The 20,514-nt window shown below is 42.7% G+C and overlaps 1 protein-coding gene across 3 annotated transcripts in view; it reads right to left on the bottom strand.

The window, feature by feature from the left end:
• CASTOR2 (cytosolic arginine sensor for mTORC1 subunit 2) overlaps positions 1-11,536 on the bottom strand; it is a 127,960-nt gene extending 116,424 nt beyond the window's left edge. For all 3 annotated transcript variants that reach the window (XM_027664713.1, XM_027664712.1, XM_027664714.1), the window contains exon 1: positions 11,135-11,536. In XM_027664713.1, coding sequence (XP_027520514.1) covers positions 11,135-11,247 — 113 coding nt within the window. In that variant the 5' untranslated portion in view covers positions 11,248-11,536. The remainder of the gene's footprint in view (positions 1-11,134) is intronic.
• Between the last annotated feature and the right edge of the window lie 8,978 nt (positions 11,537-20,514).

The raw sequence follows: 20,514 nt of genomic DNA, 5'->3' as shown, positions 1-20,514 counted from the left end.
ATAGGAAGAGTACAAAGAAAACCCTTCCCTACAGCATGGTTTCATCACATGACCACTATTACAGTGGGATTTCACAAACTGCACAATAACCAGAGCACAGCTTTTACTGAAGGGCATGCACCACACAGCACTGCACATTAAAGTCAAACCAAGTCACATTTGGACTTCATGCCATTCTAGTACTTTACCTTACTTGCGTCAAGGACATGAATAAAGCTTCTGTGTAGAGGACTTGGGTAGAAATAGCTTCATTAGTCTTGTATATCTATCTAACACCATCACAAATTGGAACTAGGCTGTCTGCACTGGCCCAGAAGTGAGTACATACTCTTTCCCAAGGTAAGCTTTGCTCTTACCCAGTTATGGAATTTTTTGGTTTCTAGTTTGTTTCAGCTAGTTTTCCACAGTTTACAGCCAATACACAGTTTCATCTAAAACACTCACAGAGCAACATAAAGGATCAATGAACTACTGCAGTAAACAGTCTCTCATCCATACCAACAGTTCTCTCCATAACTGAGAGGTGGTACAGTTTCACTTAAGTTCAAAAAACACGTTGTCGTGTTTAAACAAGACATTAAATTACACATTATAATGCTATGTGGAAAGTAATGCCAAATGGAGCAAAGCATAAAATGTCAATGAGGTCAACGAAATGTTAACACAGCAGGGAGCAAAGCTCCATGCATGGCTTTAAGCACAAGATCCCACTGCACAAAATTTTGAGCAACCTGCTCTAGTCTCTAGACTCTGCCTTGAGCTGGAAGGTTGGGCTACATGATCTTCAGAGATCCTTCTCGATCTCATCCATTCTGTGAAGATTTGCTATTTCCTAATTTTGTGACAATGTACCAGGCATGGACAAACTGCACAAAAAGGTTAAGGCTCCACTGTGGCATTGACCATCAGTCCCACGTGAGGCTCCCAGGCCATGAGCCATCCATGCTCATTCACAAGGCCAACTCTGGGCTTTGTCACTTCCCTTCCTCTTCCTCTCCCCCCATTAAACCACAAAGCCTGCTCTGATCAAGCTGAATTCTTGCTAACTTTTCTGTGCTTAGCCAGCATCACACTGGTCTAGCAAAGAAAGTGGTTCCTGGTAGTCACCAAAATACCATTACACCTGCATGTCAGGAACACTGAAAAGAAAGCAATCATTGAAAAAAGAAAAAACAAACTGCATTAAAAATGATGATCTGTTCTTTAGGAATCTGGTTGTTTTGCAAATCTGTACATACCATTCATTACCTAGCCTGCAATGCAGGTAACCCAGATCCCTTTCATTTTCCAGAATAATGTATTAATTTCATCTGTACAGAAATTGCCATAAGCTGTCCACACCACTGGGTTTTGCCTGAAGAAAGATCTCTTGACAAAAATAACCTATGTCAATTTGTGACCGCTTAGTTCATGCAAGGAAACTACTGCAAAGCACACAGACCCACCGCTCACCACAGAAAACCATTCACTAACTAGTTTAAGACCTGCAGTAAGCTCAGGAGAGACCAAGCCACAGGCACATGGTTTTACACCTTGCTGGCTCAGCAGACACAAACAAGTAATGCACATTAAAACTCTACTTGGCTTACAAAAATGCCAAATGGGTAAATAACATGCTACTCAAAACACATCTCAGTATATCATCAACTGTCTTAAATCCCCACAGCAGTGAAAGGTCAGTTCTAACATCCCCCTTTTGCAACCAAGTAGTTCGAATGTGAAAACAATTAAGAGGACAATTTTATTTTAACATTAGCTCATCTAATAAAAGAATATCTAAAATCCAAAAATTTTTGGACTGAGGGTATCCTAGGTGTAAATAAGATAATTTAAACAACACTTATAAAAAGATGTTTGCTGCTGAAACTCCAAAGCAAATGAAACAAGTCAACGGAGGAGAAATCAGCGACAAAGCCACAGGAACAAGTCCACTTATGCAATACAACAGATTTTGACAGTAACAGCATCTTCTGCAAGATGGCAGAATATTTTCCTTATTTGAAACTACTCAGTTCAAAATAATTACTGGTTCGTTCCAGGTTGAGAAACAAATTAGGAACTGAAAAAGCAAGTAAACTCAGGTTTTCTTCTTCCAGTCTGCAAACAAGAAGTAGGTGTGGGAGTCTGAGACGTCCCAGCTCCAATGCCTTGCCAAGCACAGTCTCAAGGCACCACCAGCTTCATTTGTTTAGTACAGGTCACATTACACTGCTTAGTTATAAACACAACATAGGCAAAGATTTTTTTTTTTCCCTAAATACTTAGTACATTTAATATTGTGTAGTAGTTTAAAAAGAGCAAATGAAAATGTTTGTTTTCCATGATATAATCAAGCTTCAATATCCACCCAAAAGCAGTTTGAAAAACATCACAACTCAAAGACTAATCATGTGATAAGTCGTCCATCACTTTCAAAAAAGCATAAAAATAAAGACTAAGTAAATCTATGTAAATGTATACAGTTGCTTAGATGAATACACAGTATATCCTTCTCGTTATTACGAGTTACCTTTTTTCTCTTCCTCCCAAGACTACATCTACATGCAGTTGAGTGCCTTAGAGGTTATCAAGAGAGAAGAGTCAATCTTTCTTTAGGAAAAGAAATAAAAGCTACAGATTTAAACAAGATTAACATGGGCCATTTCAATCGAGGTCTCAGACTTGTCAACTTCAGCCAACTCACCCTATAAAACAGGATACACGTGTGGTATAAGAAAGGGTCAAATGCCAATCTTTTAACCACAGAACTAGGATAAATATTCAGGTATTACTAAAACTAGTGCATATCATCGCCCAAATTCTCTGCACATAACAGTTCTAAAAAGCCTGAACAGAAAAAGACAGGGAGAGTCACATCTATGTTTTAACTGTTCCACCCATGTCAAAACTTGTAAATTTTCCCCTCTCAGGTTTAGAAATTCCCCTAGCATCAACTTTTTAAATTCATCTATTTGAATACTTTGCATAAGACTTAAAGGTTGCATTTACTCTTAAACAGCAACACCTTACAGCATCTCTAGTATGCTCTGTAACAAGGGCACTAAAACTTTGCAGTCAAAGAAAATGAACTTTTCCTTTACAGTTACATCTTGCTCAAATACACATTCACACTTACTAGAAGGTTTGGTTCCTACTTTATAAACAGTTTGTATTGAAAGAATTTGGATCAAGAACAGCTTACCACCAATAACAGCCTATGTCTCCCTACAACTACTGACCAGTAAGTAGCACAATACCTTAAAAACTTTTATTCTACCACGTTAACAAAATTTAAATGGACCACAAAAGTCTGAAAAAATCACTTTGCCTACCCAGGCATCCCCACAAAATCACCCCCAAAGGATTAACAAATGATTTTCTGCCACCAAGCAAACTTGCCACTTCTCTATTCCATGTGCCAACTGTGCTAAATAGCAGCTTTGGTACCTCAGCATTACTGCTGGAAGCTTCCCAAAGCAGGCTGCAGGTCAGAAGTAGGCTTTTTATTTTAATCTGAAGTAAACCACATTTAACAAACCTAAGTAAGGTTGTTCTGGTTGGTGAGGAAGTTTAGGCATTCGCTGCTATTCTTTGGATGTGAAAATAAAACTTCATCAACCAGTACAAAACATTTATTATACATCAGCCCACAAAAATCAGATCAGATACTCTGTTTCCATGGTCAGCACAGTAAAACTTTGTGCAGAATGTCTGGAACTAACATGGGATTGTATAGCCACAAAACTGGCTTAATCACTCTTAATTTCTTTTGTCTCATAATAAACATTTTTGTCTGTTTTTTTCACTCTTAACAAATATATCTTAGAGTTAGCTACACAAAACCAAGCTGAGCTCCAGAGGGAGAAGAGATCTTTTTTACTTTGAAATGATAGCTGCAGCTTACAGGCTGTTGATTCTGAACTATAAAGAATGGACTTATTTCCTCACATTCCTGTTGTATAATTCTTCCTTTACCAGCCTTCAGCTACCAGCAGATCAGAGCTGGAGTTTACCTTGGAGTTGGCAGTAAACAAAAGAATAAATCTGCACTGTTTCCTCTGAAAAAAGAAATTGCAGCCCCTGTCCAAATATATTAAAACTCTGAAACATGCAGACGATTGAGAAGTTGTGTGTTGGACAAGTGAGGTAGTGTGCTCAACAGATTAAAAAAAAAGAGAATTAAGTGGAAAGATTTACATGTTTATAGAGCACAAACAAGGCATTGTTAAACAGTTCAGCCATCAAATGGTGCCTAATTTAAGTTTAACTCAGTGGAGGAGTAGCTTGTGGATTCAAACTATTGTGTTAATGAACAACTCAGTTGTTGCTTCTCAATGACAAATGCACAATACTCATATTTTCCCTTAGCAGACCTGCATTGGCTATACTGCTGAAGAATGAGTACCCAGCTTGCAGGAGGAGCCATCTAATAACTAATAAAAGTCATATTTTTCATTTAAATATTGACTTTAATCTCAAAGTAATAAACAAATATTCAGCTGAAGGGATCTTTAATGAGTTACACGATAATTTTTTTTGCTCTTTTTTATTTCTCAACTTAAGATGAATGGGCACTATTGCTATTTCTTTTACATTACTGCTGCTGTACCTTATCCACAGAACATGCATCTCATACATGTGACAGTTCTGCCAATGGACTGAAACATTTACCACTGTAAATAAGGACAATCATCCATCCCACTACAAACTACAGGCAGTTATTTATTTTAAAAGTACAATATCTAAATCAACATTTCTCCACCACTTAGTGCTCCCCAGCATTACAGTGTGGGTTTGATCCACTACTTATGGTCTACCTTTTGAATTTCATTTAGTTTCTAAGCACTCCTGTCAGCTTCTGACATGGCATCAGCCTCAGCCTGATGGGACCACATGGCAGGTTGAGTACTACACAACAGAACTGTCAGGCAAAAAAGACAAAAATCAGGCAGTGCCCCACTGATCACTTGTGTGCCAGAAGCAGAAAAGAAAGGGAAATAATAACATTTGTAGATAAACGAAAAGAGACCATCAGGAAGGAAACCTGTTCTTCCCAAGGTTTAACACTCTAAAACACTGCAGCATCTGAAACACCCAGCAGCCTTGCACATAAATTGATGACATCCACAATTAAAGCAGTTATGTCTTTCCTTAGCCCGAACAAGTAACTTCTATTCTCTCTCCTTCTCAGTTAGCTGATTCTTACTACCTCTACTCATTCTGAACATCCGCCATCAAGTTCAGCACCATACATGCACATGGTGACACAAGCAAGGCAACAAAGTGCTCTGGGGAAGGGCAGGCAGGCTTGAAGCCATGAGGCTTCCCATACTCCAGCCTCCTGTGGTGTCTGGACATCAGCACTCAGTCCTTCTGTAACAGACGGTCACCAAATCGGACTGAAAAAGAAGTCCCCAAACCTCAGATAACACACACACACATACACCCCCAGAAAAGAAAATAAAATATTCAAGACATCTGGGAGTCTGCCACGTCAAAAGAAAACAGCTGTTTTAGATGAGTAGACACTGTCTTATAACTGGCAAAGTCTTTATTCAGTCTTCCTTGGATGCACAAGATGGCAGAAGCCACAAGAAAAAAAAAAAAGGTTTTAACTACAGGAGTTGTCTTTGCCAGATAATCATGCAGTGTTGCAGACCGACCTGTATCTCATGCAAGGGCATAGAAGACACGTTTTTCTGAGTTCATACCAAAGGAAACAGGCTGCTGATCTCTTGAGTGTCTTTAAATGATGCATGGATACATTTTAAGCACTTGTTTGCCCTATTATTTCCTGAAATCCAAAACAGACCTTTTATTACAGTATCTCCAATTTCAGGACACTTAGACAGTAAACAAGTGATCAGGGAATGAGAAACACTTATATTAATAGCAACAGCACACTGTTCATAAGTAGAGGTGTCAATTACTACTAAGCAAAACGGACAGATTACCAAACATACCACCACAAAATTATGTTTTTTGTTCACAAACTAAAGAAAAAAATTCAACTTATTCTGTACAGTTTATCATTGTTTTCACTTCTTCCTACATTTTTAGTAGAATGAATATTTTTAAGCTCCTCTCCACACTAAGAATACCTCCTGCCTCTGAGCATCCCATGGTAGAGGTGAGTGACAAGCAGAATTGAGGCTGAGGCAGAGCCCAGCCTGGCTCCACCAGCTTCTCCGGGAAGCATCTCACTCGCATGGCCAGCTGTCTGTATTTAGTGCCAAACCTGCAAGCTTGCAAAGTGCCTGTAATTCTGCTTCAAGTCACCAATATACACAAACTGTACCTTCAGAAGAAGATCAGAGCATCTTAAAAAAGAACCAAGAGTGACAGATGCTTTTGGAATGGCAGCCTTAGAAACTTCTGTGACCAAAATCTCATCCTTTACACATACAGAACTTGTTCCTTCTCTTCAGTGTGTTGACCTAATGATCATGTCAAACCAAAGAGTAACAAAAAACCCTCTGAGATTTTTAAAGTTTGTGATGCCAGACAAACGACCTACAATTACTTTAACCACCCAGCCCTGTGAACAAACTAACCACTCCAATTCATTCTGGTTATAATTGAATAGCATTACAATTTAAATAATATACTTTTTTCCCTCAACTACTTTATTTCACTGTTTACCACCAAATCTTTATATGAGGTACTGAAATAGACAGGAAAGGTTACTTTTTAACTCACTGACTCCAGATGTTCAGGGGTCTACCAAAGCATTACCCAGAAATCAGGCTAATTACATCATATAAAATACAGTGCTTGGAAGAACCCTGACCCCACTTTATCCTCCTGGACTCTCCATATATTTTTATATACACTCAAAAGACAAGGTCAGGCTCACCTTCCTTCTCCCTATTGCATGCACTAGTGGCTCAGTGCAAACATCATCCCAGGCTGTCCTACCCCTCCATTCAGATTTAATTCCTATGCACTAAAATGAGATGCAGTTACATAATATTTTGCCATTAGGAAAAAAAAAAAAAAATCAAGACAGGAATATAGCAACACACTAGTGTGTCTATCAAGTCTTCAAGCAGGTTACTTGTGTCACGTGTCCCAAGACAGTTTAACTCTGACCAAGGGAGCGAAGGCAGTTTTGATGGGAGGGAAGCCACTTGCTCTGCAGCACACAGGCTGAAGGTGGGAGTTCCCAGATGAGCACAGTTCTGCGCCCCAGAGAACTAACTGTAGCACTAAACCTGCATTATATGGGAAAACTGTGGTTTAAACAGGTTTTAAAATGGCTTTTGGTGGTCTCTTTGCAAACACATGCTTCTTCTTCCCAGCACCCCCCATGTTATCCATGCAGGAATGTCCTGGGAAGGTGTCCTGAGGTGTTTCCCATTGGTCTTTGTTAACCTCTTCTTGTGATTGGGTGTTTCTGTAAGCCCCTTGAGACTTCTAATTGGTTACTCTGTGAATCCTCCTAAACCCTATAAATGTAACATCCCCAACAATAAACTCGCTCTTGCCTCCTCTCCACGCCCGAGTCCTGTGACCTGTCTCCCTGCCGGACATGGGGCCACGTGCGGGGGGGGAGGGGGGAGCACCTCTCCCCTCCAGGCTCAGGGCCTGAAAAGACCCCTGAGAAACCCCTGGAGTTTCCCTTTCCCCATCCTTCAAAGTGTCGCAATGGTTCTTCAGATGGAAACGGAACTAGAACTGGGCTGCCCTACGTCGTGGGTGGGGAAAGGGATCCAGAACTAACATTTACAGAGGCATGTGCAAAAGGAGAAGGATGCAACGGTGAAGCCACACACAGTTGTTATATTTACATACCTAAACACACTGCACACCTTCTGAATAGGTAAAAATCCTCAAGTCAGACACAGAGTCCCAGAGTAATCTGACTTGAAAGGGACCCACAGGGATCACAGAGTCCAACCCTGAAGTGAATGGCCTGTATGGCGATTGAACCCACGACCCTGACATTATTAGCAACACGCTCCAACCAACACAAAGTAAAACACCAGAATGACGATGACAGGAACAGCAAAAAGATTAGACACGTGCAAATCTTCAGCATGCAACTAAAAATGACACGGATCTGTTCCTCCACTGGGGTACCTGGCAGAGCCTGTTGGAATCAGCGGGTCTGCACTGACACAAGCAGAGCACCAAGAGCACAGTGCTCAGTGTAACTGCTCAGGAGTTCCGCTATTATTTATTCCTGAAGCACCTCTCTTAATGCAACTTTGCATAAAAAACGTCATGCCTAACACAGTTATGATTAATAGTGTTTTTCTTTCAGCTCAGTTTAGCTCACTGTTTTATTCACTACTGGTCTCACCTCTTCACCTTGTTAACTGCTGTCTTGCTTCCAGCCATCGGAACAGTTTTAAAATTGCTGTTCTTTGTTACAAAAAATACTGTTATTGTAACAGAAGCTAAATTAAAACACTCATGTCATGAACAAGGGCAGACTGAGAGTAGCAAAAGGTCAAATGAAGAGGGAGATTTGTTACATTTTCTTCCCAAGAGGATTAAGAAAAACATAAAAGAGACCCTCCAAATCACTTCTCACAGGAGGCTATGTAAAAACTCTAGTTTCTCGCATAACCAACATAAGAATATTGATGTCACTGCCATCCCTTTGGATCTCAAATCATTATTTCTTACTGGTAGCCTTGCAGCATCAGTAAAAACTCCGTTTAAGGTCTCACTGGGAAGAATGCAGGTGGTGTAAGTAACTGGCATCTTTGCTATCTCATCAGAAAAGGTTAGCAGGGATGTGGGCCACCTTCCCCTTTCATCCCCTAATGGGTCCTTTGCAGATAGGGTGGTCAGGAAGGGAGATCCCTCTTGCACCCCCATAAAAAGTTGTTGTCTCCTGGGCATATTCACTTTTTAAAGGAGGAGGAAAAAGAAACAGTGGAATCATAAATTTATGGAGCTACATCTCCCAGAGACCCTCACCTTCCTCATACACATGGTGTTCATCAGAGAGGTCTGTGGGGCAGGGACCTTGTTTGCATCAGGGCAGGCAAAAGCACAAGGGAAAAAGCAAGGTTTCAGTGCTGTCAGTTGTCTTAAGAATGACACAAACAAACTTTCCCTTCTCTCCCTTGCATCTCTACTGTCTGCAAAAATAATAAAACAAACAAAAGGGAAATAAATAGAGGCTTCCCGTGCCAACAAACTTTTACACAAACATTTACTCTTCCTGATCACTAAAATTCCACGAAAGGTAAGGAAAAGATTGATACTCACAGTGTATATGGAAAGGGACAGACACCACAGCAATCAAAGACAATATGAAACTGTCAAGTGCTGCACCCAAATGCGGGACAAGGTATCACACCCCAAAGGGGTTATCTTACTGCCTTGATCCTTTCACAGCTCTCTAACATTGAAGATGCGAAATTTAGTGTGAAACAAAAAGACAACAGGACCATCCTTGAAGTTTAAAAAAGAAAAATAAAATATAATAATAATACCCTAGAAAAACAACCCCCAAAACTCCAGTCTATGGATTAGGAGTGACAGATTTAAAGACTTCACTATTGATGTTAACAGTGACATTTTAAGCATGGGAGGGGGAGCAACAAGTCCTTCTAAAAAATCAGCAGTGACTTTCAATTACAATAAAACAACACATTAAAGGCTCTTCAGTCATACATTTCTATTTTAATGTCCTGTGGAGTATTCAGGGACAGCAGTAAACAAGGTGCTGATACACTTTATACTGCAAACAATGTCAGTGGTGAGCCAAATGGGATGAGCCCCAAATCAGAGTGAAATTTCAATGCATAAGATAAGGGACTGTGATCAAATTACATCACAAATAGCTCCATTCATCCATAAACATTATAACAGAGAGAGGATTGAATTACAGATTGGAATAAAACAATTTAAGAAATAAAAAGTAAATTTATTATCTATTTATTATTTTCCTGCAGCCAAAGAAAACTTCCCACCTTCATACAAGAATGCTATTCAAGATGAATGTGGGGAGAAAACTGAAATGCTAATTATCAGACTGGACAAAAAAGAAGAGTTTGAGTCACGTTATTTACATTCCCATTTCTTTTTCTGTATAGACCAAAGTCACCAAGCTAAGTGAAGACAGAAGAATACATGATTGATTACAATTCAAGTTGTTTTGTGTGACAGGCCTAGCACCTTACATACATTCAATAAACTGTCCACACTATTTTGTTTCCTCTTCTTAAAAAAAAAAAAATATTCTCACAGTGCCTTCTACTACATTTTTATTTTTTTTTTTCTTTTCCTGAAAGCTATAACAATCCATATTGCTCAATATCATAATTTTCAAGTGCAAGGCATGCACTGCCCCTCGTCCTCCCTCCAATTTGGCAGCACTGGAAAAGCACCTTTTAAAGAAACCCGCGTGTGGAGGCTTCGTTTTAAGTACTACAAGGAACAACAACCGGGGGGAAAAAAAACCAAACCAAACAAAAAAACCACAGAAAACAGAGAGCGCGAGAAAAAACCCCACCACTCCTCCTCCTCCGGCCGCTGTTGTTGCCTTTGTTGCCGGCCCGGCCGGGCCCCTCGGCCCCCACCTGTTCCATTCACCCGGCCCGGCCCAGCCGGGCTGCCCGCGGGGGTGCCCCAAAGCCGGGCTGGGACACCCCGGACTCGAGCGCTGACCCGCATCACCATCTCCCAGTCCTGGGATGGTGGGTGTGAGTAGGGAGGGAAGACCCAGGTGTTCCCCCACGCCCAAGACCCCCTGCTTTCTGGCGAGGGGGCGTCCCCCCTCACCCAGCGCCCTGACTCCTCAAGGAGGGTGCCCTCCCCCACCCCGGCACCCTGTCCCGTTACAAGGAGGGTGTCCCCCCCTTCAGCACCGTGCCCACTTGCAGGAAGGAGGGTGTCCCCTACCTCAACACCCTTCCCCCTTGCAAGAAGGGGTGTCCTCCATCTCAGGAGGGGATGCCTTTTTTGTTTGGTTGGTTTTTGTTGGTTTTTTTTAAGAGCACCCATCAACCCACCTCCTTTGCAAGAAGGAGGCTGCTGTGCTCACTTGCCAGGCAGACACCCCCACCCCAGCCCCTGTGCGGGAAGGAGGGTACCCTGCAGCCCCGAGCCCCCTTGCAACAAGGAGGGTACGTCCCCAACGCCCCGTCCCCTCTCAAGGAGGGCGCCCCCGCACTGCCCCATCCCCAGCACCTACCTCGTCTTGGAGGACAGGAAAGCAAGTTTGATTAATCCATAGGTAAACAACTGGATGCTCTCCTTGGCTATGCTGGCCACTCTGAGCCTGTGCTCTAGGATGTGCAGTTCCATCTTTTCCTCTTTCTCATTTGTAGTTCATCTATTCCTGGGGTTTATTTTGTGGTTTTGAATGGGGAGGGGGAGGGGGCTGTTATTGTCGGTGCCTTTTTTTTTCTTTTTTTTTTTTTTGTTCCTCCCCCGCCTCCCCTCGATTCCTTCTGCCCCTTCCCGGCTCCGGGGGCTGGGAGATGAGGGAGCGGAGGGTGCCGAAGTTGGGCGGGGGAGGCCGGCGGGGCGCGGAGCGGAGCCGGGCAGGAGCAGCGGAGCCCAGGGCGCCGAGCAGCTGGTGCTCGCTGGAACAAACAACTTGCCACTCAAGCCCAGCCCTGCGCCTGCGCCGCGCCCCGCCGCATGCCGGGCCTTGGAGTCCGCGCCGCCCCGGCGGGACGGGACGGGATCACGGGATCAACCAGGCTGGAAAAGACCTCTGAGATCGTCAAATACAACCTATGACCCAACACCACCATGTCAACTAGACCATGACACTGACTGCCACATCCAGTCTCTTCTTAAACACCTTCAGGGACGGTGAATCCACCACCTCCTTGGGCAGCCCATTACAATGTCTGATCACTCACTCTGTAAAGAATTTCTTCCTAATGTCTAATCCGAACCTCCCCTGGTGCAGTTTAAGACCGTGCCCTCTTGTCCTACTGCTGGTTGCCTGGGAAAAGAGACCGACCCCCACCTGGCTACAACCTCCTGTCAGATCTCTCCTGAGCCTCCTCTTCTCCAGGCTGAACAGCCCCAGCTCCCTCAGCCTCTCCTCACAGCACTTGTGCTCCAGTCCCTTCACCAGCCTTGTTGCTCTTCTTTGGATTTGCTGCAGCCCCTCCATGTCCTTCCTGAACTGAGGAGCCCAGAACTGGACACAGCACTCGAGGTGTGGCCTCACCAGCGCTGAGTCCAGGGCAAGAATCATTTCCTTGGACCTGTTGGCCACACTGTTCCTGATCCAGGCCAGGATGCCACTGGCCTTCTTGGCCACCTGGGCACACTCTGGCTCCTGTTCAGCTTCCTGTCAATCCAAACTCCCAGGTCCCTTCCTGCCTGGCTGCTCTCCAGCCACTCTGTCCCCAGCCTGTAGAACTGTGTGTAGTGTTGTGGTCAAAGTGCAGGACCCGGCACTTGGTCTTGTTAAACATCATATAATTGGATTCAGCCCATCTATCCATCCTGTCCACATCCCTCTGCAGAGCCCTCCTACCCTCCAGCAGATTGACACTCCCCGCAACTCAGATGGGACAGTCTGCCCTGCCCTGCTCTGCCCCAGATCCCACAACTGCCTTCAAGGGGTAGTTTTGATCAGTCACTTAAAAAAAAGAAGGAAAGAAAGAAAGAAAAACAAACACGAGAATCAATGCTTGTAAGTACCCAGCTGGTTGGGGTGTTGGTTTTGTTTGTTTAATTTTCTTTGCACCTATCGGGAAAAATCTTTCACAACCCAAAAACCAGCAGAAAGGAGAATTTCAGAAGTTTTCACTAACCACAGGGAAATAGTCAAATGTCACCATTTTCATTTGTTCATGTGGCAGATGGGGAGTCCTCGTCCATTTCCCTGGGAAGCAAAACTAAAGTGGCAAACCCCCTCACTTTGCATGGAAGTGTTACAGAGGGAAAATCACAGCTGCCAAGAATATAAAACCAGCCTTGTATGTGTGACAGTTGTAATGCTGGAAGGGTGAATGACTTGTTCATCCCAGTTCTTGCCTCACTCCTCAACACAAGGAGGCTGAATAGAGGTAGGAAGGGATGAGCCTCCAAACCAGCACCCCAGAAATGGGGCTCCTCTGGCACTGGGAGTGTCATGACACCAACCAACTGCAACCATGCTGTTTGTGAGCACTGCACCTCACTGGCACCATGCTAACACAGCAATTAAATTCAGTCTTGGGGTGTTTGTAAAGCAGGACTTGGGCTGTAAACCTGATTCAGATTCTGTGTAAGGTTCCCTCTGACTTCAGATGACACTGATTCTACCAGGAACACACCACCACCCCCCAGTCACTATGGCCCTTTTCACAAGTAAATCTCAAATAAGCTTTCTAAAGACCATTAATAGCAACCCTTCCATTCTGCACAGAGAAAAACTGAGGCACGGAATGTGTCCAGGGGCACAAGATGAAAGCTCAGTTAGCCAAGCCCCACTTCAAGCCATTCCTTTTCCTTATAGAGAAGGAAAAGCTTCTGCAGTTGCAAGTTAAGTTTTTAGGGCCTGAGTTCTTGTTGCAGAAATCCCTTGTCTGGGGACAAGCTTCCAAAACCAGGATTTCCGAGGCCTTTCTATTCTGTTAATTCCCATGGGATGGCTGTATTTCTCCCCTGGACACATCTGTTCTTCCTCTGCCTGTGGCCATACTTTGAAAGGCTGTCTTAATTTTGTTATAACCCAAGAAAGAGCCTTGAAATTAGAGTCATTCACAAATGACTCTAATTTCAAATCACTGAATGATTTGTCAAAATCATTCAGAGGAAATGCAATCAAGATAAAATATCAAATCTCTACTTCATTTTTTAGAAGCCTTTAAAAAGCTAGTTTTCTTTCTTTGCCTCACACAACAGGTCAGATGACTCTAGGCATTGCATTTTAGGAAGCTAAAGAGGATTTTTAATCTGCTTTCACCACCAGTTCAAGGTCTTGGACTTCAAAGCTCTGAATGTATCTGTGCCCAGCTACAAAAAATGCCTGCACCTGCATCTACAAATCACAGAGATATCTGTGTTCCTCTGGGACAATGCAGACCATAGAGTCCAGAAGGAAGCAGCCAGAGACAAAATAAACATGCACCATCTTGGTTGCTGTGAGCTTCCAGAGGAAATCAGACAAATGTAGCCTGAATCACTTTTAGGAAATGCTGCAAAACTTCCCTCTTTCAAGAGATTTTCCATCATAATCAGGACACCATTCACAACATCAACTCTTCCCCTTCCCACTTAGAGGAAAATATGTTGTCACTAAGCAGAGCTTTCTCAACCCAGAGAGGCCAGACACTCCAGGAAGGCCACCAGGGATTATGCTATTACAGTCTAATTACCACAGAAAATGCTTACAATGAAACAATGAGAAATGTTAGAACAGACCTAAAGGTAAAATCAGTGCAGACCTTTTGAACAAGCAAATCATCAGAGACTTTGTTCTTCCTTCAGGGTAGGAGAAAAGAGGCCCTGAGTTAGTCACCTGTATTTACCAAAAAAAGAAGAATAGAGCAAACAAGCAAACAAGCAAAAAAACCCCCCAACAACAAAAAACCAAAACCCAAACACACAAAATACAAAAATACTTCTTCATTTTCTAAGTTTACATCTGAAGCTCTCCAAAATTGCAATTTCTTTCCGGTACCTGTTCAACTGCTATGATTTTCCAAGTTTTTCAAAGAAGGCCTGAAGGCCTTTGAGCTAGAAACACAGATCTCATGGCTATCGTGAACCTTCACACAGTTGACTGTAGGAAGCATTAGGAAAATATAAAGTCCTACCAACAACCTAATTTTCTACACATGAAAAATGTGTCTAGCTCAGCACAGGCAAATTTTTCGAGAGCAGGCAACCTGGCAATTAGCCAAAATACTATTAAGGGCCCCCTCCTCCAGCTGTTATTAGTATTCAGATCTCTCTATCCTTTGTTGTCAGGTATACCTGGGAGATTCCATGCAGGGAGCAACCTAGAATGTGTTGTTATTATGCATAACATGCTATAATATTTTTTTTATTACTGCAATTCCAAGTTTTCCATGTTCTTCCAGCTCAAGAGGACTCACTTGGCCCAGCTCAGACACAGAGCAGGGACCTGTTGTGCAAGATGATGTAACTGCACCTTTTCATTTAAACCAAAACCCATTCCCTGCCTGGATGGCAAGCGGAGTGCTTATGAGTTGCCGTAAGTAGATGAGATTTCTAAGTGCTCTAGGTTAGATAGCAGCCATAACACTAAACAGAATTTGGGTTTTGAAGCCTTGAGGCCAGAGGTGGTGGGGGTTCTCCAGCAGAAGAATACAGACTGTACTTGGACTGACAGGCACTTGTCAGATATCTTGGCTTCTGCTCACAATCACAAGGGCCTTCCCACTGGTGAGCAGTGCAAGAGCCATCTCCTGCTTGCCCTGGAACACTGTTTGTCTGGAAGTGAGGTCCTCAGAAGGAATGCAGTGTTTTATGAAAAACTTGAGTTCAAGGAGATGGTCTGTATTTTTGCCTCAAACATTTCTATCAGCGACAATCAAAATACAGGTCAGCAAGAGTCTTCTGGTAGACTCTGCTCTTCTGAGTCTGCATTTTGTCTGAGTGCAAAATTTCTCATAAAGCACACTGAAGTCCACCACCCAAGTGACTGCATGCAGATTTCTTCCAAACCAAACTGAAACACTCAACAACAATCAGCTTCTGGAAATAGAAATTTAAAATATGTAGACACAGTTTAGGTGAAAGGAATGTAATCATGCACTGTGACAAACAGTTCATGAAGATCAGTGCTGCACACAGAGGAAAGATAAAGGAGAATTTCTAAACATGTGAGTCATGTTTCATGCAGTTACTCCAAACTACAGCAAGATATTTCGGTATTATTTTATTTGGATGGTGGAAGTTTGTTTTTAAATAATTTGTGGTCTTTTCTGATAGCATAAAAAAGCCCCAGAATACCTTATTTAGTTCTCAAAGATGAAGGTACAGTAGTCTTTTCGATGTGGATTTTAACGTGCAATGTCTATATTTTTGGCAACTAAACCTCATTTTTAAAAATAAATATACTTTAGATTACATTTTTTCTCATGATTTGTATGACATTACACTGCTGTAAATCTAACATTGCTCTGCTGTTGGCAGAATTATGCTCTTCTTTCAGAAAGATCTGAAGTTCAACAGCATCTTGACCTCTGACTAGGGCTTGTAACAGCTTCTAAGATCTAAAATAGCAGATAATAAAGGCCTAATGCGAATGATGTAATGGCAATACCCTGGATAAATATGCCCAAGGCAAGATGAATCCAATGTTGCAGTTATTTGTACTAGCATTTGCTTTTCTTTAGTAGATGGAGCACATGAAGTTCTTAGCACATCTGTAGCTCTGGATCAGTGTGTGTTTCTGGGGTCCCTTTTAGACTCAGTACTTAAGGGATACAGCAATTTGTTTCAGCTCCTAAGCCGTGCTTTTGAATGCAGATTCTGTTTAAAGGTTTGAGGACAGAGGTACCTTCAGGTCAGTCACTGATTTTGACCAAAAGGGAAGCCACCACATTTCTTAGCCTCCTTAATCAGTTCGCTCTGAGATGAAAGTTACTGAGTAACTATAATTACCTTAGAACTCCTTGCTTAAGTTAAACAGGCCTTTTTGACCCAGGGAGGTTAATGCTTCTTTAGACAAACAGGTAAACAAAGGCACAGAAAGGCAGGCAATGAGCCAAGCTCACACCATCAGTCACTGTCATTTTGGAAGTACAATTCATAGGCCACTGCTTGATCACGAGACCACTATGGGGTTGTTGGAGGCAGACAGACAGGATGGGTTTACAAGCTGCTTACACTTCAGGGACAATTAGCCTCTTTGGAAAAAAAAAATCAGTTCTTGAGGAACAATCACGTGTAATATACTAAAATAAAAATAAAAAGGGGGGGAAAAGCTCCCCAAATGATAGCTTCTGAGCTTGCTTGTGAAAAATTACCCATTTGTTTAATTGAAAAGAGCAATTTATCAGGCTAATTTCCTTCTAGCAACCAGAGACCTTTCAAAACTTGATTGCAGTTAATGTGCCAGTGTTTCAAAACATTTTATTCAACTATCAAATACACTAATGAAGACCTTTAATTTGCTGTTGAAGTATGAAGTGGGCTGGGCAGGTCAGACACCTCATGCTCACAGGTCAGCAGAGGTGCAGATGAGACTGCTGTGCAGCAGCTCCGGAGAGGCCAAGTCCTACAGGAGAGCTGGGGGAGGCCACAGGAGCCGAGGGATGTGCGAAGGCAGCTCCCACTGTGCACAAAGCTACGTTACCCCTAACTCGAACAGCAGCAGAGAATTCCAATTAAATATTCACACCCCAGCTTGCAAGTGGAGATTATCCAACTAAACACCTTGGTCAGGGAGGACAAAAACTCACATCTCCCCCATCTGTGTTCTATGCTTTGGTGACACCTAACAACTACTGTCCTAGAACGGAAAACAATGCAACTCCCAGTACTGGGTAAGGAAGCTTTGGCACTTATTATCAGTGTTATGTAGCCTCTGGATAGAAGGAATGAAATTCCATGTACCTGGCATGTGTAACTGAACACAGCAACTTCCAACTGCAGTACTCACCAACCTTGCCAAAACTCAGTATACTAAAGAGTGGCAGGTTAGTATTGTCCCCATTTAAGGCAAGCAACATTTGCTAAACTTCATTCAATTCCTCATTCTCTTAGCTAGTGTCTCCCAAAGCTTGTCCTCATCCTTGGAAATTCCATGGCTACAGCCACTCCTATGAATCCCTCATTCTCATTTAACACCTAGATGCATTATGAAGCTGAACCTATGACTTTACTGGGAACATTCAAACTCTGGGAGGTAAAATGAGCAAAAGTAATACACGCATTGCTGAACCAAAACATCACGAGACAGAAGCTGAAAGTTTCCTAGCCAAGATGCTGATTACACTGTTTTGCTGATCAGGTGAGCTGCTTAAACCTGTTTGCTGCAATAAGCATTATTGAAACAGACCCAGTCCAGCTCATTAGCTCTTACACGCTGCCAGATGAAATGACTGAAGTCATATCCACTTTATGAAGGCTGAAAAGCATTGTTGATACAAAACTGAGACAGCAGGCTCAGGATGTGGGAAGAATGTCTTCACAGTTAATAGGAGGTGCTAAAGATGACCTCACCTTCTCATTTACTTCCGATACTGAAATAAGCAGTTGAAGAAAAGGCTCTCTCCCTCCCACCCCCCAGCCTCCTGAAGATCACATCTGCAAACACATTCTGCAAACCTCAGGGAAGAAAGCCAGATTGTAGCCTGCCTTATCTCTTCTGACTGGCTAAATGTATGTCAGGCCTCAAGCATCACATGATTGTACATAACATGAATACAATAACTAACATGGCTTTTATAACGGATCAGCAGGGATCAGCAATGTTGAACAAACACCCTTATTTGCAAAAGCACCTTCCCAGCCCATGAAGCAGGTGACCTTGTCTCCCAAGGGTTACTATGCAGAGCTAATGATCCGTGAATTAAGGATCTGAAATTTATCCACAGCTCCTCCCTTAACTGCACCATTTTGCACCAAATCAAACAAACACTGTCACTGCTCTATAGAAACCTAGTGCTGCAAGAGAGGCCAGAGTGCAGGAGGCAGTGGTCAGAGCATTTTCTGCAAGAAGGCATCCACTGGTGGGGACAAGATTTCATGAGAAAGCATAGATCAATATCTTGTTCAATGTCATTTGTTGTACTGAGGAACCTAGTGCATATCTCACAGTCTACTGTGTGACCAGGTAGGGCTCCACAGCATCCTGGGGACTCCTAAAGACCAATCCAATCTTTTCTCCAGAAAATCTTTCTACACACTGGAAAGTTCTGATTGTACAGAACAAAATCCTCTATGCTCTGTTGGACCATAGGATTCAGGTAGTGACAAGATTTAATTCCACATGAAATGCCATATGGAAAAACCCCCTGTGTGTTGTCTCTCACACTCTCAATAAACTACATCCCATATCTTAATGGTGAGAAGGCCTTATTTGCCCATATATTTATAGAGTAACCTTACCTGCACAGAAGGCAGTACACTTCTGACCATACTGCTTCTTTCACCACTGATGCAGCTAAGTTGAACCCACAGGGTTTTATCATTGCCATCTGAGGACCCCCTGAATCTCTCAGTCAGTATAACCTCTGGATAAGTCCTGGGGATTTTTGGCTTTGTGGGCCTGGAACATCATGCTCTTTCCTTGCTAGGGAGTTTTTGGCTGTGGCATTTGCTGCTGTTGAAGCTGGCTTTAGAAGTTGCAGCCTGCTCTAAGGGACTAATTCCTACACGTTTGCTGTGCTAGTCAAAGCTTTTGTCCGGCCACAGGGAGCTCCAGTGACAGAAATTCAGCAAAGAGGAGGAAACTGAATATTTTAAATCCACTCTAAGGCCTGCTCTCTTTAAGGGAAGCTGAGGCAGGCAGGCGGGAATTCCAGTTCAGCAAAGTGGCTTTGCTGGGACAAAGCAGGGCCTGTTGGCCATTCGTCTGTAAGAGATAGAGGGCCTGAGCCATCATGTCCCGTCTCTCTTGGCAGGAGCTAACAACAGGGAAGCAGCCTGGTCTCTCCAACAATCTCCATTTCCTCCAGCACATTATCAGCATCCACTCCCTCCTGTTTGTCCTCTTCAGCAGGGTCTCTTTTACATGATAACTTTGATACAAACAAGCCCTCCTGGAGTAATTTAGAAGGTAAAGCCCTGTTGTTCTCATACTTTCTAACATGGGTCTTCCTTCAAGTATCTCAACCCTTTTGATTCCACACAGCACATTCCAGCAAATACTTGAAAATACTCTCCTCCTCTTGCCTCTCATACCAGCTTAAGATTTTTAACCCAGTGTTATCCCTTGAAAACAGGATACAGCAGCATGCACAACAATTACTCTCATGTACTCCAAGGAGTTTAACAGTAGACACAGACCAGGACCAAAATGAAGAATGTACTAAAGAGATATAAAAATAACTAGACAATTAGGAAATGCACACACATTTACCTACACAAAGTTTGATTCTTTAACACTTGGGAGTCACATATGATTGCTTCAGGCTCCAATTTGCAAGTGCAAGAATCGTGGAAATGTCGTGTCTATCAACATTATACCTCTGCAGAGAATTAGAAAGGTGTTCTCACATCTTCAGATTGTGTGTTCCACCATGGCAGCTAGAGAACACGTTTTACTTGGATAATACACCATATTTGTAGGTCCATAGATGCTGCAAGGGAGGAGTTGCTGAAACAAATTCAACGATGAATATAATGAGCTGCAGAACTGGACCATCCTGCCTTGAATCCTGTTTCTGACAGTAGCAAATGCTGATGGCAGAATGTGAGACATTTTTTGTAGCCTCTACTGCTACACTCAGTCTAGTGTCTAACAGGTACAAAAACTCACCTCCTTCTAAACCTTCTAAACCACTCAGTCTGTATTTTAGTAGCAAAATTTTAGTAGTAATAATCTGAGTGCCCTGAGGAACTAAAGTGGAGAATAAAGCAGGGGAAAAACCACTGAGATATTTTAAAATGGAACATTACAAACATTGAAAACAAGCAGTCTAA

Source organism: Corapipo altera, unplaced genomic scaffold, assembly GCF_003945725.1.
Source record: "Corapipo altera isolate COAL_440 unplaced genomic scaffold, ASM394572v1 105, whole genome shotgun sequence".
Lineage (NCBI taxonomy): Eukaryota > Metazoa > Chordata > Aves > Passeriformes > Pipridae > Corapipo > Corapipo altera.
This window is presented reverse-complemented; position numbering and strand designations above follow the sequence as displayed.